The sequence below is a fragment of the Mercenaria mercenaria genome, chromosome 15 (genome assembly GCF_021730395.1).
Source record: "Mercenaria mercenaria strain notata chromosome 15, MADL_Memer_1, whole genome shotgun sequence".
Taxonomy (NCBI): Eukaryota; Metazoa; Mollusca; class Bivalvia; order Venerida; family Veneridae; genus Mercenaria; species Mercenaria mercenaria.
This window is the reverse complement of record NC_069375.1, coordinates 15,436,915-15,461,075: the sequence shown is the minus strand read 5'-3', so window position 1 is coordinate 15,461,075 and position 24,161 is coordinate 15,436,915. Positions and strand designations below refer to the sequence as shown.

General features: G+C 34.1%; 1 protein-coding gene across 1 annotated transcript; it reads right to left on the bottom strand.

The window, feature by feature from the left end:
- Positions 1–13,184: 13,184 nt before the first annotated feature.
- On the bottom strand, positions 13,185–16,071 carry LOC123560133 (uncharacterized). Its single transcript, XM_045352395.2, has 2 exons — positions 15,915–16,071; positions 13,185–14,780 (listed from the first exon to the last, which is right to left on the bottom strand). The coding sequence occupies exon 2, from the start codon at positions 14,757–14,759 to the stop codon at positions 13,545–13,547; it is 1,215 nt and encodes a 404-aa protein (XP_045208330.2). The 5' UTR covers positions 14,760–14,780; positions 15,915–16,071; the 3' UTR covers positions 13,185–13,544.
- Between the last annotated feature and the right edge of the window lie 8,090 nt (positions 16,072–24,161).

Below are 24,161 nucleotides of genomic sequence, written 5' to 3'. Positions count from 1 at the left end.
GCAATTCAGCAAATATGACATTTCCGTTAAGACATGAATTCCACAAATTTGAGGGAAATAAACCATGGTTTGGACCTGAATGTTTTAGATCAAGAAATAATTATAACGATGCTAAAATCATATCAGCTGCAACCCTCCCCAGATAACAAATTAAGACTGAAAAATGCAAGCAAACAATATAAGAGAACTATGAATTTTCACATTAATAAATATAAGTACACTAATGTAAGTATATTAAGGGAGTTACGTTCCAAAAACCCTAAGCAATATTGGAAAATTTTAAGATAATCTTAAGCCAAAAACCAAAGAAAGTGCATCGCCATTAATAACTGAGCTGTATGACTATTTCAAAAAATGTAAACACTTGTGATGATGACATACAAATGATAATGATGTAAGCGATGACGTATACACTGTAAATGCTAATAATTATCTTAACACCCCAATTACTGAAAATGAGATTGATAAATGTATTAAAAAAAATCTCAAAAATACAAAAGCGTCAAGTCCGACCGATAATATATTAACAATATATTGTAAATTATTCAATAGTGTACTTGATACTGGTTATATTCCAACTAGCTGGCTTGAGGGTATGATAATATCAATATTTAAAAACAAAGGTAATGCAAAAGACCCTGCAAATTATTGCCCAATAACAATTTTGAGTTGCCTAGGTAAATTATTCACTTCTGTACTAAATGAAAGGCTAACACATTATTTGGAAGTTTCACGTTTACTTAATGAAAATCAAGCAGGATTTCGAAAAGGATACTCTTGTGCGGACCATATATTTAGCCTACATTCGTTAATAGATATTTTAAAAAAGAGGAAAGTTAAAGTATTCTGTGCCTTTACAGATTTCTCCCAGGCCTTCGACAAAGTCTGGAGGGTTGGGCTCTGGCAAAAGACTTCTCAAAAATAGTATCAATGGCATTTTTTTCAAGTTATCCATAATATGTACCAAAACATAACCAAAACATAAAGTCATGTGTTTCACATAATTGCGAAACTTCGTCGTTTTTCAGTTCACAAATCGGGATCAGACAAGGCGAGAATTTGTCTCCGGCACTTTTTTCTCTATTTTTGAATGATCTTGAATCATACATGCAGTCGAATGGTAATATAGGCATAGAGTTAGAAATCCACTTGACGTAAACGTATGATTTAAACTATTTATCTTACTTTATGCAGATGATACCATTCTTGTTTCAGACTCGAAAGTTGATTTTCAGAATTGTTTGAACACTTTTTCTGATTATTGTAACGAATGGTGTCTTAATGTAAATTTGAACAAGACAAAAATAATTGTCTCCGGAGTTAGAGCATTAAATAACTATATTTTTTATTTTAGAGGACATAACATTGAAATCACAGATAAATATCACTACCTGGGTGTTACTTTTTTAAGTAATGGGTCTTTCCTTTCAGCACGTAAGCATGTCGTTGAACAAGCTACCAAAGTCATGTACTTTCTGTTTACTAGTGGAATCAAGTACGGGGCAGAAATTTGGGCCTATAAAAATCTTGAAATAATCGAAAAGGTCCACAATATTTTCTTAAGAAAAGTTACCAAAGCTAGGAAAAGTACGCCAATGTACATGATTTTACGGCGAGTTGGGTAGATACCCCATTTCCATTATAATCAAAACGCGTACTATTTCCTTTTGGTCGAGAATACTCAAAGGTAAACATGATAAAACATCTTACAAAATGTATGGTTACATGTTGAATGACACCAATTATGAATATAAGTGGTTAAATACAGTAAAAGGCATATTAAATGAAATAGGACGTCCAGACATTTGGATTAATCAAAACAATTTCACTCAAGTAAATATTCATAAGCAGGTGAAACAGATTTTGATAGACCAATTTAGGCAATCTTGGTTCGAGCAAATTAATCAATCAAATAAGGGGCAAATATATATGAGTTTTAAAGATTGTTTAGAGTTAGAACAATATTTTGCATTACTTTCTCAATCAGACTTTATCACCCTCTTAAAATTCAGGACTGCCAATCACAGACTACCAATTGAAACTGGTAGAGGGAATGGTACAGTGCATTCTTTGTAACCGTGATGAAATTGGCTCGGAGAAACACTATCTTTTTTCATGCGACTTTTTTCAGCAATCTAGAAATAGGCTAATTGGAAATAATATGCATGGTACCAGTGATTTTTGTTTTAAAGCATTACTTTCAAGCACTGATGTTCCTGCTCTGAAAAACTTGTGTACATTTGTTAGAATAATTATGTCAGAAATCCGCTAACTTCCTCAGTTACCTATAATGCTAGATGTTTTTGGGGTTTTTTACATGATAATGCCAATGCCTCCCAAAATGCCACTCACTTATACTAAGTCAGTTCTTACAACAAACGTAGATATTGTATTATTTTCTTAAATGAATAATTCATGTGCTATCTCTTATCATTTAACAGGCTTACTAATAATATTACCCATGAACAATTATTCTTTTTTTACTGAAAACGATGTTTTCACGTGCGGTTTCCACTGAGAAAAAAACTAAACTTGTGTAAACCTGTCAGAATAATGATGTCAGATGTACGTTAACTTTCTCAATCACTTTTTTCCCAAAACCTTCTCTTTTTTAAACGATTATTAATGCCACTCGATATAATACTTATTTATTAAATATTAAGTCAGTTTTTTACAGCAAACGTAGATACTGTATTTTCTCTTTAAAGAATAATTCATTTGCTGTCTCTTACCTTTTACACTTACGTATTCCATACTATAAGAAAATTGTAGACTGGACAAAAACATACCCCTGCTCTGCAACAAAGTTTTTAAAAAGTGTAAAAAAACATAGTCTAATCTCTCCCGAATAGATATACTAAAGTCGAAAGCTATACATAGCTTATGTTCGTAATGTTATATTGTTTACTGACAATAAATAAATATTGAATTGAATTTTATTTTTTAATGTACGTTTTACTTAATAATTGTGCAAGCTGTGGATTTTCAGTTCAGTGTTGTAAAAACAAATCTACCTCTCGATTACCATTCAAGATACTGCTGTGATACTTCATAGGATGGTTAAATATGATAACTAAATGCAAAAGGCAAGCACGTGCATTCTTATATCAAAAGTAAAGTTCACACATATGGTTAAATGTCAAATTTTGTGTACACTTTAAAAGGTTCCCCTTATATTTACACATAATGGGTACAATATGTGTTGTTCAGAGGCAATCGATCCTCCAGTACTTTCAGTGATTTGATTTTATTTACACTCTGCCAGTGGAATTGCAATTGCTCCATTTTGTTCAAATCTGTCCATTCTGTTTCACATATAGTTGTCAACTGTATGTATTGAATTTATTTGTAAAATTTTACGATTTAATAAATTCCGTTCAATAACACTATACCTGGGTAGGGGTTTACTGTAAGCCGATTATAAGTTGAATACAGCAGATACGCAGCTGTGTGAAGTTGGCTAAACAAACGACATACGACATTCGAAAATTTTGAATGTCGTCAATTGCGCGACATACGACATACGACATTCGAACTTTGACAAAAAATTTGAATGTCGTTCAGTGCGCGACATACGACATACGACATTCGAAAATTTTGAATGTCGTCCATTGTGCGACATACGACATTCGAACTTTGACAAAAAAAATTGAATGTCGTTCAGTGCGCGACATACGACATACGACATTCGAACTTTTTGAATGTCGTCCATTGCGCGACATACGACATTCGAAAATTTTGAATGTCGTCCATTGCGTGACATACGACATACGACATTCGAACTTTGAAAAAAAAAATTGAATGTCGTTCAGTGCGCCACATACGACATACGACATTCGAAAATTCTGAATGTCGTTCATTGCGCGACATACGACATACGACATTCGGAAAATTTTGAATGGCGTCCATTGCGCGACATACGACATACGACATTCGAACTTTGAAAAAAAAATTGGATGTCTTTCAGTGCGCGACATACGACATACGACATTCGAAAATTCTGAATGTCGTTCATTGCGCGACATACGACATACGACATTCGAAAATTTTGAATGTCGTCCATTGCGCAACATACGACATTCGAACTTTGACCAGAAAGTTTGAATGTCGTTCAGTGCGCGACATACGACATTCGAAAATTTTGAATGTTGTTCATTGCGCGACATACGACATTCGAAATTTTGAATGTCGTCCATTGCGCGACATACGACATTCGAACTTTGACCAAAAAATTTGAATGTCGTTCAGTGCACGACATACGACATACGACATTCGAAAATTTTGAATGTCGTCCATTGCGCGACATACGACATTCGAACTTTGACAAAAAAAAATTGAATGTCGTTCATTGCGCGACATACGACATTCGAAAGTTCTGAATGTCGTTCATTGCGCGACATACGACATACGACATTCGAAAATTTTGAATGTCATCCATTGCGCGACATACGACATTCGAACATTGACAAAAAAATTGAATGTCGTTCATTGCGCGACATACGACATACGACAGTCGAAAATTTTGAATGTCGTTCATTGCGCGACATACGACATTCGAAAATTTTGAATGTCGTCCATTGCGCGACATACGACATTCGAACTTTGACAAAAAAATTGAATGTCGTTCAGTGCGCGACATACGACATTCGAAAATTTTGAATGTCATCCATTGCGCGACATACGACATACGACATTCGAACTTTGACCAAAAAATTTGAATGTCGTTCAATGCGCGACATACGACATACGACATTTGAAAATTTTGAATGTCGTCCATTGCGCGACATACGACATACGACATTCGAACTTTGACCAAAAAATTTGAATGTCGTTCAGTGCACGACATACGACATTCGAAAAAAGTTGAATGTCATGCAAAAAACGACATTGGACATACGACATTCGAACTTTGAATTTTTTTGTCAAAGTTCGAATGTTGTATGTCGTATGTCGTGCAATGGACGACATTCAAAATTTTCGAATGTCGTATGTCGCGCAAAGAACGACATTCAAAAATTTCGAATGTCGTATGTCGCGCACTGAACGACATTCAAATTTTTTTGTCAAAGTTCGAATGTCGTATGTCGTGCAATGGACGACATTCAAAATTTTCGAATGTCGTATGTCGCGCAATGAACGACATTCAGAATTTTCGAATGTCATATGTCGCGCACTGAACGACATTCAATTTTTTTTGTCAAAGTTCGAATGTCGTATGTCGTATGTCGTGCACTGAACGACATTCAAATTTTTTGGTCAAAGTTCGAATGTCGTATGTCGCGCAATGGACGACATTCAAAATTTTCGAATGTCTTATGTCGCGCACTGAACGACATTCAAATTTTTTGGTCAAAGTTGCAATGTCATATGTCGTATGTCGCGCAATGGACAACATTCAAAATTTTCGAATGTCATATGTCGCGCCCTGAACGACATTCAAATTTTTTGTCAAAGTTCAAATGTCGTATGTCGTTTGTCGCGCAATGGACGACATTCAAAATTTTGGAATGTCGTATGTCGCGCACTGAACGACATTCAAATTTTTTTGTCAAAGTTCGAATGTCGTATGTCGCACACTGAACGACATTCAAATTTTTCATTTCAATGTTCGAATGTCATATGTCGCGCACTGAACGACATTCAAATTTTTCATTTCAATGTTCGAATGTCGTATGTCCAATGTCGTTTTTTGCACGACATTCAACTTTTTTCGAATGTCGTATGTCGTATGTCGCGCAATGAACGACATTCAAAATTTTCGAATGTCGTATGTCGCGCACTGAACGACATTCAAATTTTTCGGTCAAAGTTCGAATGTCGTATGTCGTATGTCGCGCAATGAACGACATTCAAAATTTTCGAATGTCGTATGTCGTATGTCGCGCAATGGACGACATTCAAAATTTTCGAATGTCGTATGTCGTATGTCGTTTGTTTAGCCAACTTCAGATACGCGCTGATTCAATATGCATTTGCCGAACTCCGCATGGATGACTGACAAAAGTCGGTTCATAGAAGCCTGTGGATGGATTTAGGACGCCCATGCATCTCAAAATTTGGAATTGTGTCCGCGGGATCTATATTACTTCGCACGGCCTAAAATGTGCTATTCACTATAGTGTCAAATGAAATCGCGAAGGTAGACCAATTGTAATATCTAAAATGCTGGTATAATGACAATACAACCAAACACATTTGGTGTTTTACCGGCCAATTTAGACATTTTAGAATATAGACATACTTCTTTGTCAATACAACTACAACATGTTTCATCCTTCAAACAGTGTAACGCTAGTAATCGTTTTATTTACGATTTTGACTGGTCCTGATGCCATCAAAATTCAGTATATTATATGTCGTAAATTGCAGTTAGGAATTGATTTGATTTTGCATTTATTTGAAACAATGGCCAGTCCCATCTTGCTGTACGGAAATGAAGTGTGGGGCTGTGAAGACCTTAGTGTTATATGCACTTTTCAGATGAAATTTCTAAAATTATTACTAAATGTTAAGAAATCCACGCCTAATAATATGGTACTTGGTGAGCTTGGTGTTTTACCATTAGATGCAGTTGTTAAGAGTAGGGTTTTGAATTACTGGAGTAGAATAGATTTTGAAAATGTATATTCATGTCCTTGGATAAAGTTTGTGAAAACGTCATTAGAACAATTAGGTTTCAGATTTTTGGATTAATCAGTCGGCTCCTAGCCCAAAATATTTTAGTACTATTATTAAGCAAAGAATCAAAGATCAGTTTATGCAGAAATGGAATGAGCAGTTACAGTCATCTAGCAAATGTATTAACTACAGAATATTTAAAACAGATTTCACTTTTGAGAATTATTTTAATTTACTTCCAAGAGACTTGGCTTTGTCATTTTGTCACTTTAGATGTCGTAACAATAAATTACCAGTAGAAAAGGGTGTAAGATATAATACTGATCTTAGTCAGAGAACTTGTCATTTGTGTAATAATAACTCTGTAGGGGATGAATTCCATTATATTTTTGATTGTGTACACTTCATTTCAGAAAAGAAAAAATACACTCCAAGAGAACTAAGAATACGCAATATTGTATCTTTTCAAATACTGTTTCAAAGCTCGGATAGGACTGTATTATTAAAGCTTGCAATATTTCTTAAAATGTTATGCAAAAGGTAAGGTAATATTACCACCTTCCATTAAATGTAACTTTATATTCAATTATATTTACACATGTCTAGTCACGCTTAGATAGAATTATCATTTTGAATATGTTTGAACTGTCTTGGAACTGATTTGTGAAAATTGTTATGGTATTATGCCATGCAGATGCCCTTATGGGCCTTATATTAAAAATAAACTGAAACTGATTTAAAAAATGAAACAAATATTTTTATAATGTATGAATTTAACAGAAATAGCAGATTTTTAATATTTGCCTTTTCTCGTTATGTTATTGCTCTTAGAAAATTGTAGTGGTATCACTGGTATGCAATTCATTTCGAAATATTACGTTGGTATAATTATAAGAAGAATATTTTATAAGACTCTTAACTCTAAAGTTTCTGGTCTATAACAATATACAATCATACATACAAATATAAATAAAGGTCAATCAAAGATTAACTATTTATATCCATGAGGGTGGATCAACATCTGGTTATAATCTATCTATCTTTAAACACTTTCTCCTACACATACAGTAGCTTCGCTCATAACATGGTGATATGCTTTTCTGATATTGTCCAACCAGATTTACGCTGTACCATCAAAACTTCTTCAGTGTTCGGCAATATTCATACTTATTCCTATGTCTTTCTGTACAGCTATATTGCTTAAAAATAAATGAACCAAGCTTCTTGCTCGATTTCTACTAGGACAGGTAAAATGTTTGCCGCTAATCGGAATTCTTGCGAAGAGTTATAACGGAAATTAGTGGGAGCGTGGTAAATTTGGTCGCACGGAAATATATTTATTGTTACGTTGGTGTAAGTAGAGATTTTCAGCTTACTTCGACGCGTACTGCGGACCACGGACTGCAGACTTACTATAGGGGTTTTCTCAAACTGCACTTAAGTTAGATATGCATAACTGAACAGTGGCATATTTTAGCATCCGGTTCTAATGCCGTAATACTGTTTCCATTGAAAATACCTGAGAAAAGACAGTTATAAGATTTATTAATATCCCTTTTACAAGCATTCTTAACAGCATGGGCGCATTTTTTTTTTAAAAAAATAATCTTTTACATTTTTTGTATCGCTTTTTGATTAATGTACCTTTTCAAATCTTTCGACTATCGTATTTATGAACAAGAAGCTAGAGGATCTGTATCGCAAACTTGTTCTTTTTTATTTGAAGCGTTGCAACTTATTTATATGCTTGCTGTCAATTCCGTGAGGTTCTAGGGTTCTAGCCAGTGTTCGCTAGCAGCGAAAACGGCTGTTGACTCAACGATCAACATAACCTATAATCCAGGATTTGAACCAATGACCACCTGGTGAGGAGACAGACACGCTACCCCTGCGCCGCAAGAGGTTCACCTATTTTAGACCAGGGGACTCCTATGCGTAGGGAATCACAACATCATATGTTACAAGTTATTACTAAATTGAATATTTGGTATCAAAGAATGTACATAGTGATTTTGGAAACTTGGAGTTTCGTACTATAGCACTCGCGACGCTGAAATGCACGATACGATGCGTGACATTTTGATGCACCGCACGTGGTATCATACATGTATATTCTTAACCATTTCAAACCCTAAAAAATCAGTTTCATAGAGTTTAAATCTTAGTCCAAGTTCCCTGAAGCTTAGTATATGCATGTGTTCGAAAAGGTACTCGACTAAAAAGGCTTTGTCAATAATGATTAAAGGCTAGTCTCGACTACTAAGCCGGTTGTATATATCAAATGACCACACAGAATTGCTCAAATGGTGTCATTGAAGTTGGCTAAGTCAAAAATATAAGTTCGTTGACAATTCTATGCATGTACTTGCCATAAAACATTTTTGGAAAATGATCGGAATTTTGACCTCGGCCGGTTCCTAGGCCCGATGTTCACAAAACAATTTTCGATCTAAATTAGGTTTTAGATTGAAATTTTGACAGCTAGTTTTAATGGTACTTAAAGATTAAATTCCAGTTGAGACTGAAAATCCATACTGAATAGTCACTTGAAGATAGTCATGAATATAAAACTTAAATTTTAACATTCAAAACTCTGGTATCAGATTATGAAAATACGAAGTGGCTATTTCCTTTTTTATTTTCAAACTTACTGATACATAACTACATGTAATTCAGGATGTTTTCGCTGAATTATGGTAATGTATCGGATCCCGTTTCGACGGAGATGAAAGATACATGTATGAGAACTTCCTGTATGTTTAGACAAAGTGTTAAACTAAATCATTCAAGATATTTCATTAAAACTTCTTATTTTTCTTATCTTGTTGCTAGGAAAAATAAGGCTATGAATAATATGGATGGAACAAATTAAAACCAAACTGTGTTTACAGGAATCGCCGTTATCTTCAAATCCATGTTTCAAGTTGTATTTTTTAATGCATGAACATATTAAGGTAAGTATTATCGTAGTACAGTCGGTCTGAAACTTCACATGTCGGAGGATAAGTAACGCCATAAATGTCTCAAAATATCAAAACAAAATGAGCCACGCCATGAGAAAACCAACATTGTGGCTTTGCGACCAGCTGTTCGCTTTCAAAGCCTATTGCAATTAGAGAAAACGTTAGCGAACAGCATGGATCCTGACCAGACTGCGCGGATGCGCAGGCTGGTCTGGATCCATGCTGGTCGCAAAGCCACTATGTTGGTTTTCTCATGGCGCCGCTCAAATGTTAAAGCACATGGATATTTGAAGAACCTGCTAAAGGTAAGTAATATATGACAGAGTATTTAGATGAATCTAGAGGCATCCTACATGTAGACATTTAAGGAGCCGAATCTTTAAAATATGTCATGAACAAAAAATTAATAGAATATGACATCTGAAAATTTCTATTCCTTGTGTTAATTAAATGTGTCCTGTTCACTATCCGTATATTTTCAAACGTATGTATGTATTAACAGATTATTACAATACACTAATTTCTACAGTTAGAGCAAACGTTACAACACATATAGGTAAAAGAAACATATATACCATAGGTATGTTTTCTTTCTTGCGAACCTTTAAATATTTTGAGAAAACCCCTACTCTAAGTACGCAGTCCGCTGTCCGCAGTCCGGGTCGAAGTAAGTTGAAAATCTCTACTAGACCTTTACAACGGACACGGACAATGTAGACGTACTGTGTACTATGGTCAAAATCTGGGGGATTTCTCAAAACATAAAAATTCAAACACATAACCGCAGGGATTCTTTTTATTTTTTAAGACATCAAATTCAAATGTTTTCATCTTATTATCAAGACAGAGCACATCTTTATAATTCTTGGAAGCGTTATTCTCTGCTAGAATAAATTTTGTCCACAAAGAGAACACAGACGAACACATATATCTACATTGTACGAAACAAATACCATGTTCAGTATAAACAAATTTTAAACAGTAGATTTTTTTCATCCTAATGACCGAAAATACATTCTTAAGGTAAGTCCTGATATACGTTAGCAATAACCAAGTATGGTAAGAATGTTTCTCAATCAAAACTAAATTCATTTGCCGGTAGCTGTTTCTTTGTTTAGGTACAATAATATTGACCCCAATTCAAGCAGCCTGAAACGCAATCTTAAGCTAGAGTTTTTATAAGCATGTTTTGTGAAAATATGTCATTCCAAATCCAAAAAACAAAAACAAAAACGAAAACCTTTGTCTCTATTTTCAGTAACAAACAAGTTGAAGTTAGCTGCAGCTGCCAATACATCCAGGACTTTCCATCTTATATACTACCTATAAACAAAGTGTTATCGTAATATCTCAGTAAAGTGGTTAAACAATTTAAGCGAATAAAGAGCGTTGTATAGTTATCACCAATGTTGGTGCCGATTTTGTTAAAGTTGTCCACATTCTAAACTTCACTATCAACTGCCCCTATAATTATCAAACCTCATATATTGTAATAATGTTGGTTAAATATTTATGTCAAGCTTCTCAATACCTGCTTAACTACGGTCCAGGGCTCAAACTATTTAACGTCTACATAAGCGGCACTGGCTTCATCTCGTATCTCAAAAATGTATATAGACAAGTCAAAACAATTAGTAAACTACCTAATTTATTTTGTAGTGAATAATGCTTCCCAAACTTTTTCAACTTTCATTTTCGAACCGGCTCTATTTCGCTACTCTCAAAACTTGTCAAGTCAAAAGTGCTAACTTAAGAGAGTAAATCTATGCAAATCGCTCTACATACATGTAAGTTACAATCTGACTAAAGTACATCTCCTATTACGCTACGCATAGGATCTGACAACGAGCTATTGATGGCCTCGTTCTGACAACCCTTCCGCTAGCCAATCAGAAGTTAACTTACAACATTCTGCAAGCTTTAAAAAGCCTTGGTATTTGATATCACCAATTTTTATGTCGAAAGATGTCAGATAGCCGGTTAGCTCAGTCGGTCGCGCACTTGCTCTGTAAGAGAGAGGTCCCGGGTTCGAGCCTTGGATTAACTGCAAATTTTTCTTACTCTTTGACATTCGGACAAGTTATCTGATTGGATCAGACAAGAAATAGATTTGCGAAAATAAAAATAGCAATCTTGGAAATCCAAGATATACAGAAGACGAATGTGAATGGGTCGTTCTCAGATCTTCGTTTAGAAGATCAAGTACTTTAGTCAGATTGATGTAAGTTACAGTCATTTATGACTATAACTTTGTATTGCCCGTTTAATAGAAATGCGTTTACAAATTGTTACAAAAAGTAGCCTTTCTTTACAACTTAGTGCCACCTATGAAGTATTATTAGCTCTTTCTTTCACTCACCTCATTTGCTACCAAAAGCAGATGGAGTCAGTGTTTACAGGCCGTGTTATAGCTCATTCTGTTTCTAAGTATCCATTTTCCTCCAACCCAGTGACACTTACACCTAGACCACCAAAACATGACAACAAAATAAATAGAATTTTATTCTCCAAAACATCCAGACCTTTAACCCCTCTCACCTCCCTCAAGCCACCCCCCTCCACACACACACACACACGATACAATTCTACATCGACCCTCAGTTCCTTGTCTTACTTTTCATTGACTGTTTTCTGTAAGCTTACACAACATGCAACTTTACTGGGTTAAACCTTAATCTCTACATATTTGTTTTAAAAAAAATGCGCTTTAATTTATAACCAGACATATTCTCACAAGTTCCAAAACATGTTTGAGAAAACCCCCCAAATTTGAAAGAAGTACAGAATACGTTTACATTAACATTCCCATGTCCGTGTCCGTGATAAAGGTCTAATAAGATTTCGTGTTCTTCATATAAACAATCTGACAAAATTCATAAGGAAAAAGTAAAATCGTATAGGAATGGCAACAGTGTGATGATGTTACTTCTGTCTGCTGGGTCTTAAATCTTTTAAATAATTTAATGCAGTGAGAAAAAAAATCAAAATCGGCTTAGATGAATATTTGAATATTTGACCAAAATAGAAGTTGTTTTGTTTCCATGAAAACATAGAACGAAATGATGGATGTTATTTATCTATAAATATTTATTTGAACTGCATATCCTTAATTCCGTCAGATAATTTCTTTATTTTTTCCAGCTAGAACGGAGAAATTACCGGTATAAATCTTTACACCCAAAACTCGAGAAACTACAGAAATTAATCTGTTTATAGGTTATATTCAACAGTGTGTAAATGACGTCATAAACTCACTGAAACGGCTGCCTTCACGGTTATACCCCAGTCACACATACGGCGCGGATTACTACGTCTAGCCACGGATAAAAACGTAGTAATCCGTATCTGAGCCGTACCTTAAAGTAATAACCCGTATCTATCCGTACCAGTCCGTACGGCTCAGGTACGGATCGATACGGGTTACTACGTTTCTATCCGTAGCTAAACGTAGCTATCAGCGCTGTATATGTGACTGTGGTATTTGCCAGTTTCTTAATTTTTTAAGATTTCAAACATTCTTTTAGCGTTATGAATGGTTGGACGATAGCTTTCATATAAAATCAGTGGGTGGCTATGCATTCCCCCTTTAAGAAATAGACATAGTTACATTTGCGTCTTCATAAATGAATAAACAAAATAAATTAAGGGCATCAATCGAATTTAATCAATCTTTTGAATGCACAATACCAAACAGCTATCCGTAACTCCTGAAAAAAATGGACTTCTCCTGGATTTTTTTCCGTTAAAGTTATCTAAATATTTTCATTTCATTACTGGTACAGTACAACCTCTCCAGAGCGGCCCTCTCTTATGCAAAAAAACTCTCTATAACAACAACATCAAAATTTCCCTAAGCTTAAATATACTATCAAATTTACCTCTCCAGAACAACAACCTCTACATAACAGTCAGTATGTGTATCTCCTAAAGGGCGTTGCTCTACAGAGATTGCACTGTATATTGTCATTGTGAGATATATATGAGGTAGAGAAAGTTTAAAATCCAATTTTCCTTTCTATCTGGATCATATTGATGGTAAATCTCTAGAAAAGGCAAGCCATATACTTCAAATCCCATTCCTTTAGCAAGTTGCGCAAGTCCTTCACTTTCAAGACCTTCAAATTCAACCATAACACCGTTTGGCATATACGGTTCCTCTGGGAACACCAGTCCTTTTCTTAAACAGTCAGCTTTTATCATAAGCATACAGGCACCCACGAGATCTACTTTGGCTTCTCGGCCTTCTGCCTTAAGATCATTCACATAAGTACTGTATTGAGATCTTCCTCCATCTTCTGTATGAAGCCTACGAGTATTTCTATCAAATACACCATACGTTTTAAAATATCCGAGATCTACTTTCGACACAAGTGCTGATGCAACCATTACGTCTTTATTTGAAAACAAGAACTGTTGAATGATGTCAGGTCTGAACTGACCGACATCGCTGTCTATCCACAGAACCCATTCTTCATCTTTTAGGGCAAATTTTGTTAACAGATTCCTAGCTTTAGCCAGGTGACTTCGGCGTTCTATTTGCTTCGATGGGAAATGTCGCGTTTTACGGTTACTACTGTTTCCCTTAATTGGTAATTTAAATACTTTTGTATTCCGAAAGCCGTAATCCTGCTTCAGTTTGGTGGCCATTTGAGTAGCAACTTCTAGTGTATCATCAGTACTACCTTCCTCACCGAAATAAATACTGACAAGTTGATGCGGATAATTAATTTTTGAAAGCTGTTCACTAAAGTGCTTTATTCGTTTTGAAGCGTCTCTTAACGGAGACAAGATTACCACGTGTTCTTTGAATGTTTGATTAACCGGAAGTTGTAAATAGGGTTCGGAAAGTGAAGGTTCTAGAACGGGAACTATCCAGCCAATAGGTGATTGTTTTTCAGGAACTGCAGGAATGCAGTGGAGTATAACCTCCTTGATTCTCTTGCTTTCTGTATACTCAGAAGATATATGTCTCCACATTAAATCACCATTCGCACATCTTTGCATTACGAATATATATACGAAATTGATGACTAGTTCGTAAAGGAGAGGAAACACTATCCATCGTAAGAGGAATATGGAGCATAAAATTAGGAATACAAGTTGAATCAGTTTGAAAATGTTAAGTCGCATGTACTTTTTAAGAAAAGGAAATCCTCGCAGTTGAAATACTGTTGCCATTTTTGTCAGTCCTCATTGAATCTGGAAAATAAAGTAATGAAAATGAGTTGCAAGATATGGTATTACTTGTTTTCTAAACTTATCAAGTGACCGTGCATTAACCTAAATGACGCATTTTTGTCCTTAACGGTGTATTTAAAATAGTTACTGTTTAGTTATTCTGATTTTGTAAACTGTTTAATCTCAGTTACTATTTATCAAATAATCAAGGCATTCGAGGGTTTGTCACCTGGTTTATCACGGCTCATAGTTCAGATCCACCATCATTTTTACATGCACATTGAAATATTAAGACAAAAATTATGCTGGACTTCATTTTTCCGACTAGTAATGAATCGGACGACACTCGGAAATTTGACGTCACATTGATCTCTTACCGGTCCGCGCTTCAATCGTTGTTTACCGCAGGATATACATAGCTTGTAAATGTGGTACTTGCAACTGTATAAGAATTGGTTTTACATTTTCATATGGTGGTTTCAGCTGCACTTGTGGTGATTTCAGCTTTATATACATGTATAATGTTTTCTGCTTTTTAATGGCATATGCTGTTCTTTCCTCTTTTCATTATGTGTACTAGTTCGATTTTCATACTCGGTACTTCATACCGAATCTAGTTTGTTAAGAAAAATAACGAACATCGTCCAAAGGATTTGAGACAATGGTACTTTTATAAGGTTGTATTGATAAATATCAGAAATGGACATTATCATTTTGTGTATTTTAGAGAAAAAATGTTTCGCATATTATTCTTCTGAATAACATCTTAAAGTGAAAAAGAACTGTATAGAGCTTATTTACATATTTATGTTTGTTCAGATTTACAAATTTTATTATAGACAGTAGGGTATATTGGTAATTGTATAAACTGGAAGGGCATGGGCTCTTTTTACAGATGTGTAAAATAAAGTTTCTTCTACGAGTGCTAAGACAGTGTCATTTTTTGAGTAAGCTACACATTATCTCTATGGAATATAGTCTTATTCACATTGACCAAGAGATAAATCACTTATATACAGACTGTTTCAATATTTGCATTGGTAAAATATAGCTTAATAAAAATAAATTTAAAAATATAGCTTTAAATAGAGCGCAATTTTAATCCACAGTAAAAGGATTTCGTGTGTTGTTTTTAAATAGAATAAAGAAACTTACACAGTGAAAGTAAAATGTCCATGTATTACAATTTCTTAAATATGCACAATATTTCAAATCAATGATAATGGTATCTAAACGTTATAATTAAATCAACATGCAGCAAGGCTGATAACAACTACATGTTGAATTGATGAGACAGTCACGACAAATTGATAAAACGATAACTTTAATAATAAATTTAACAAATGTACTATTAGCAGTGGGCACATAATTATGGAACGCCTAGACTGTCTTATGTTGAGAATGACTGATATGCCTGGTTAGATGTCGTTCTGTTGTGTTCGAGATACAATATGGAAATCACAATGTGTCCAGTTATTGAAGTGTTGCTGATTATATTTTCTTCAGGCAAGCCAATGTATTGTTGTATAGTCCTTATGTTCAGTTCTTGAAAGAAACAGGCACGTGGTAACAAAATTATTTTCAGTTAAAAAGATGCACTGTGGGGTGTTACATTATTATGTACAGTTAATAATAACATGCTGTTTGGTGCTAAACTCATGATGTTCAACTATGAGAATAAACAGTTGAGTGGTACTATCATGTTGTTTAGCTGAAACAGTGCATTATTGAGTAGTACTCACGTTATTTTCAGTTGCAATGATATGCTCTTGGGTGTTGTATTAATTATGTTCAGTCGTGAAAAAAGAACTGTTAAATGGTACTCTCATTATGTTGTGTGCTGATTTTATTTTCTTTAGTCAAGTCAATGTGTTGTTCGGTGTTAAGGTCGTTATATTCAGTTCTTAAAAGAAACAGGCATGTGGTAACAAAATTATGTTCAATTAAAACTGTGGGGAATCACATGATCAAAATGATCTCTAAACCAAAGTTATATTTCGAAGAACAGGAATAATTTCCTGTCATGATAAGGTATGAAATTTAAACATAGCCCATTATGTGACTAATGAAAATTGTTAAATTATCATGTAGTTGACAATAATGATAGATATCCTGTCATTACAAACACTAAGGAAAATAATAAGTATCAGTTTCTTGAAGTGTTCCAGATAATCAAAAGGTTATTGTGATTGAAATCTATGTAGTTTTAGGATACATGTAGGTTGGCATATGATAGGCTATATTTTAGATTTATAGCAAAAGATTTTTCAATATTATCCAATATTATTTAGGCATAGAAAATAGAGATCAATATAATTGCGCCTTTATTAATCCTACCAGGTGTTCTGTATTACAAAAGTGGTTCTATTGTGACATTTTGATGCAAGCAAAACTGTATTATCTGCACTATTATTTACCTACTGGTACTTCATTTTATTACTGGCTTGTTAAAAGTTAATTTTTTACCATATGTAAGTTGACAGAATCCTAGGAACCATGCCTTGAGGGGTAAATCAAACACAAATGAATAAATCCTAAATGTTTTTGTTGTGCAAAAAAGTATGATATTGTGTCTAAAACAGTTTTCATTTTCCACTCAATTGTGTAATTGCAAGGGAAGTAAACTAACAGAGCTCTACTTCAGCAGTCAATTGTATAAAACATTTAACCGCGCGGTAACCACTAAGTGCCAGTAACCAATATGGTAACATCGTGGTAAGCGATTGTATAAATAACGTCATTCGTGGTAACCCCAATATAACCACGGTTAACTAATTTTAACCCACCCAAATAATGAATCCTATTCAGATATTCGTCTTTAATATCAGAAAATTATTAATTTCTGTGGACATTTATAAAAAATATTACTTACAGTGGACTATTTTGCGCATCAAACTGGTTTCCGCTTCAGTTGTGAGACACTTCCGTTATACTTTTTGACAACAATAACAAAACACAAAATGAATCAATAAAGTCAGTTATAAACCGACTGCTACTTAGATCAGTGTAAGTACAGTTGTTGTTACAACATTATACTTGTTCATTACGTTATGAGATAAAGTTTATCTTGAACTGCATAAGCCATTAATTACGTTTAGATGATATTGCATTTACAACTTATTTGACCCCGTTTTTTACGTGAATGACAGCATCCTCGTGCAACTCGTGCAAACAGAGTTATGAAAAGTATGGTGGAGAATTCAAGGACAAATTATAAATGACATTAAAGTGAGGATAACTGTATATTCGTCCAGTTTTGATCATTGACATTCCTGCTGTGTATCAGTAAGTTTTGTGAACAAGATTAGAATGTTACTTTTGCACATATACACATTGATTGGACCTCTCAACCAAATTTCATACCTTATTTTAGGGATTTTTAAGACAATACATTTTCAAAAGTTTGTTGAATATATTTTGATATTTAAGTGCATTGTAGTTCATGAATACCAAGTTGAAAATTAATAATGGCAACATTTCTAGGCCCTTATTGTAAGCCACTCGACTTCTGTAACGATAAATGTGTAATGTATTAAGGGGAATATACTCTTTTAGTTTTGGAATGTGGCATTCCTTGACCACCGTATCTTTTCTTATGCACTACTTTGTAAACAAACTAAATAATGTGTTTAGCTTACATATGCAAAATGAAAAGCAAACTTATTTCACTTTTTTTCTTTAAATTAGAATCTGTAGGAGATTGATAAATATTTGGACAAGGTGAAGCACTATTATTTTCGCACAAAAAAGTATTAATTGTTGATTTTGAATGTACACAATAAGTCTGATGTAATTCAACAATAACTTTCTTGTTTCATTTTTATTTTAGTGAGCAATCCTTTGTGTACTTATAACAGTTGAAACAGTATCCATTTCATGTACCAAAACCTTGTACTTTTTTGCAGGTAAATTTTATCATACCCCACCCACTTTTTTCTAATTTCAAAGTATGCGTCCCCTTCATATTGAACCAATATCGGCATTTGAAGTTAAAAAAATTATAGACAAATTAGATACTAATAAATCAACGGGATTAGACGGCATTGGTCCTAATATTCTTAAATATTGTGGTGACTATATCACGTCTGCAATTGCATTTTTGATAAACAAAAGTATCGACACACGTACGTTTCCAGATTCTTTAAAAGAGGCATTTGTTGTTCAGGAAACAAAGAAGATCCAAACAACTATCGCCCTATCTCAATTTTACCGACAATATCTAAAATATTTGAAAGGCATATAGCGATTCAAATGCAATCTTTTTTCAAAACATTTAACATCATTCACGAAACTCAGTCAGGATTTAGACCCAATCATTCATGCCATACAGCTCTTACGCGATTAATAGATGCCTGGTTAAAAGACGTAGATTCTGGGAAATATGTAGGTGCTGTATTTTTTGACTTAAGGAAAGCATTTGATCTTGTTGATCACACCATTTTACTACATAAACTAAGATTATATAAATATACAGATAGTACAGTTAAATTATTCCAGTCGTATTTATCCAACAGGAAACAGTTGATTAAAGTTGGTAACTTCAGATCCGAACAAATGACCGTTAGTTCCGGCGTTCCACAGGGGTCAATTCTCGGCCCCCTGTTATTTTTACTTTATATCAATGACAAACGAAGGTAATATTGATCTATACGCTGATGACTCAACAATATATGAATCTGATTATGATATGAAAATTGTTGAAAGTAAACTCCAAGAAAATTTAGATAAAATTGAAAAAATGATGTTTTTTCAAACAACATGCTGTTACACCCATCAAAAACAAAATGTATGCTAATAAGTACAAAACACAAGAAGCGTATTTGCAGCAATCTGAACTTAACTATTGGTGGATCTATCATAGAATGTAACAGTTCAAAAAGTTTTAGGAATCTATATCGATAATACACTTTCGTGGAATATACAAATAGATAAAGTATGTTTGAAAGTTAACTAAAAAATTGCACTATTGAAGAGGATTGTTTATTATTTAACAGAGGATATGAAAAAATTATTCTACAATGCATATATTTTGTCTGTTTTAGATTACTGCTGTACAATTTGGTCTAAATGCAATAAAGGCTCATTAAAAAAGATTTTGGCACTTCAAGGAAGAGTTGCTAGAATTGTTTTAAAGAAAGATTTGCAGACAAATAAATTTGCAATGTTAAAAGAACTCGGATGGATGAAATTTTCTGATCGATGTAAATACCATACTGGAGTAATGATATTTAAATCTACAAAAAATCTGGTACCATCTTACATATCTGATATTTTAACATTTTCCAGCAATAAAATTTATGGCCTTAGATCAATTGTGCAAAATGATATTATAATACCTAAATGTCGCACGAATAATATGAAACGATCATTTTGGCTATAATAGTGCTAAAGTATGGAATATCATTCCACAAAATATTCGTTGTGTGGATTCACTTTCTTCTTTCAAAAGCAAATACAAAATATACTTATTAGGGTCTGAATAATCCATAACTTTTTTTCTGCAGTTGCTATTTATTTATTTTCTTTTAATGGATGAATGCGTATCTGAGTGGTTTTACTTTTTATGATTGTATACATGTTTTATTTTTCTAATTAAATTGAGTGTTTGTCATGAGTGAATGCTGTATTTAAATGTTCATCATTCTAATTCTGTCTTATATTAAAATTAGATAATCAGTTTTAATCTATTTTTTTGTGTGTAATATTACAGAAGGCCACATTGAAACTTAAGATATTTAATATGTTCTAACACTGTTATATAACTTTATGTGTTACCTTCTTTAAATAAAGTTATTATTATTATTATCATATTATTTCCGTTAGTCTAATTTTTTACAGGTCCCTCAAGTGAAATATATTAAAACTGGTAAGAACTTGTTTAGGTATGCAGCCCCTGTACTCTGGAACTGCCTCCCTGAATCCTTCCGTCAGTCCTGTAAAATTGCCAATTCAAATCAATTAAAGATTGCAAATACTCAGCCTGTCACTAATAAACAAATTCAAACCTACAGAGCCATGGACTGTATAATTAAAATGACTGTTCTATGTCGTTATTATTCTGATGTGGTTTGTGTTCTTCTGTGCTATTAATGCTAGTCTGTATGTGCTAAACATGTAATAGTGACTATTTCATTTTTTGTTGCATCTATGCTGGCATGATTTTTCTTGTCATGATAATAATTTCTACTGTCAGATGTATGTTTGAATGTCTGGCATATATTTGTAGCAGCCTCCACTCCTGCATGTATACCCAAACGCAAAAGAAAGTGTGTACTCAGGTTTTCGTCAATTGAAGTAGATTATGTTGTCCGAAGTAGAATATTTTGACTAAAAGTGTGTCATGTTTGGTACCAAATTTTAGTGCAGTTTATGGCCAGTTTGATGTGTTTCGATTACATTCAAAATTTTAACATTTACGGGGATTCTTGGCTAGATCTACTCAAAGCCAACAGGGGTCAAAAACGGAAGTTGTAAATCTCTTTCTTGTCAGATGATAAAAAGCTGCTTGTTCCTCAAACATTATTTTGTTTAAATATAGAGTGTGACCACCTCTATTATTTATTCAAGCATTGATATGGCAACGCTTAGGCCTAACGTAACAGTAGCATGACGTCATGAGGAATGAATTCTTGAGTAGCGGTTGTCACCCGAGGTCTGTTGGATCTATGGCGTACAGCAACTCGACCAGTTTGCTGAAATTGTTGGTGCAAAAGAATTATGACATTACGTTGGCACCCAAACGTTCTGCTGACGTAAATAACGTTGTCACTCCGTTGAAGCATTGTTAATGCTTCAATTCGCTGAGTTTCACTAAGTCGTGGCATTTTATTACAGCACAGATTTGACATCTAATGTGTTTTTTCCTTTCACCAAAGGTATAAGAAAACTGACAAAACACATTTTTGTAGACATGTACATTTCCTATGGACAGCACGTGGAAATCATGCAAAAGTCTACTATCGCTAATTATCTTGACTCCACTCAGTTTTTATCGTAAAATTTAAGGAAGATGATCAATAGTACATGCTTCGAGCAAAGTATGTTACAAAGTGTAGACGGATACCTCTTTTAGAACTGAGAATATTTAAATTTAAAAAGTGCACACTTTCTTTAGCGTTTGGGTGTATTTTGCCTTCTGTTGCTACCTGTTTTATTCAGTTTATTCAGTTCAACCTTTTGATGCACTTGTTTGTTGTGTTTCCTGTAATTGCTCATCTCGTTCTATCACTGGTGCTATTTGTGCTTTCTCTATTACTATAGAAATGCTTATCTGTTATCAACTGGACGAGTACACTGGTTCGACAGATTAGACATACAAACGTCAGTAAGAGCCCTGTGATACGATTGCTTGAGAACACATTTTTTAAGACATATTTATGTACTTAAAAATGATTGATACTGTGATCTCTTTGCTCTTAAAAATATGTATTGTGCAGTTTGTTAAAAATGGTTACGCTCCTGTGGTTATACCGTTAACTATTCTCAGTCGTGGACATTTAATACGCTCTCATGTGATACTTGCTTCTTTAACACCACCTTTTTATTTGTCTTGTATCTTAGCATTTCGTTAGTGCAGTTGGTGTAGTTAAGTATAGTATTCGTAACATAATCATACCTTAACTGTTTAAACTCCTGATATTAAATACTTTTTTGTATTCATGAATTTATGCAGATTAATTTTAAACTATATACTAATGAAATTATTTTATTTACAGCTCTTATGTATTTGTTACTAGTTCTTTGCACTTTTTTCAGTAGTCGGTTAAAAAGCTTAGTCAGAGCATATGTTGTCTTGTCTTTTCTTGTCACCATTTGTATAGAGTTTGCCATCGACAAACAAGTTGTCACAAATTTTGATGCACGCATCATTTTTGGTTTCCGAGCTTTTTTCATATTCGGGGTTAACTGTTTCCTCTTAGCAACAACATATGGGGAAAATCGGTCATGCATGAATAGCCCGAAAAGTATTTGGGTCTACATTTCCTTTAAACGATTTTACATATTTTTACTTTTTCAGATCTTTGAAGGACACTTACACATTTTTCGGCTTATCAGTTCTGGGTAATCCAATTCTTCTAGCGTCTTCAACTTGAATATTCAGCATATCTCCTTCTGGAATTATCAGATCGTTCTTGAAATATTGCTTGACTTTTTGAATTGTTTGTTCTTTAGTTTTGTCCTTTGTTTCGGCAATACAATCGGACTTGGCTTGCAAGTCAGCAACAGATTCCTTCAGCCTTTTGGTTTCCTGCTTTCAACTGCTTAACTTGTTCTTTTGTCTTATCTATAGAAGTTATTGACTGCAATTACCTCTTCCATTATGAACAGTTTGTCCTCACTTTTTGCCACCTGTTTATCTAAGTCAGACCAAAGCTTGTTCAGTTTACCATATAGATCAGTCACCTTTTGCTCTGCCGATTCAAGTTTATTTAAACGAGTGTTCATTTTTTCGAACTTTCCACTAATGAATTGCATAAAGTCAGCATCACTGCTTAAACCACACAACTGCTCTTCCGTGCTATTTAAATATATATGTATTAAATACCAAACTGTGCAATGCCGCCATACATTTATTCTACCATGTCGTATTTGGATGGTTATAACTTTTTTTAATATTGCCAGTTACATGAGTTAAGATATGGGCAATATTTAGAGCAAAACGTAATATATCAAGCTGACAACGGCTGGAAAACAGTCAGCAACTGCTTTTTTAACCTGGTGGATATTCTGTCGATGACTCGGTGGACACAAAGCTTGCCTACAATTTCCATATTCTATGTTATCGGAGGGAAATTTAAAAAAAAGGGTAGCTTATGGTGACTTTCGGCTAGAAAACGACTCGGAATGCCAATCTAAAAATATTTGTAACCTACTGATCACAGGGATAGGACCTCTGTAATCCTCGTCTACTATTAGCTACACAGATATTTCACATACAGAGATGACACCGTTAGATAATCAGGAGTTAAGGAGAAGGACTGGTAGTTTTGGAAAAGAAGAGATGGCTTTCTTTATAATCTCGGATCATTTTATCTTTTTACAGAGCATGAACTTTTAAATTTATTGTGAAACTGTTTGATTTTATCGGGAACAGATGTTTTTAGAAATGATTGCATCGGGACTTTCTTGAGGTTCTGCTAAATTTTGTAACAAAATAATTCACACGTTATTCATACATGGGAGTTAAGTGAAGTAACCAAATTATCAATCTTAAAATGGCTGAAGTTTCTCCACTTCACTTTCATGCATGAATAACGTGTAAATTATTTTGTTACAAAATTTAGCAGAACCTCAAGAAAGTCCCGATGCAATCATTTCTAAAAACATCTGTACCCGACCTGTATATTGCATAAAGCACACGAGAAAACTTCTTATATTGTCTATCAGATGCCATAACAGCCG

Excerpts from the sequence above, each read along its gene's own strand:
- LOC123560133 (XM_045352395.2), bottom strand. The coding sequence starts at position 14,759 with ATGGCAACAGTATTTCAACTGCGAGGATTTCCTTTTCTTAAAAAGTAC.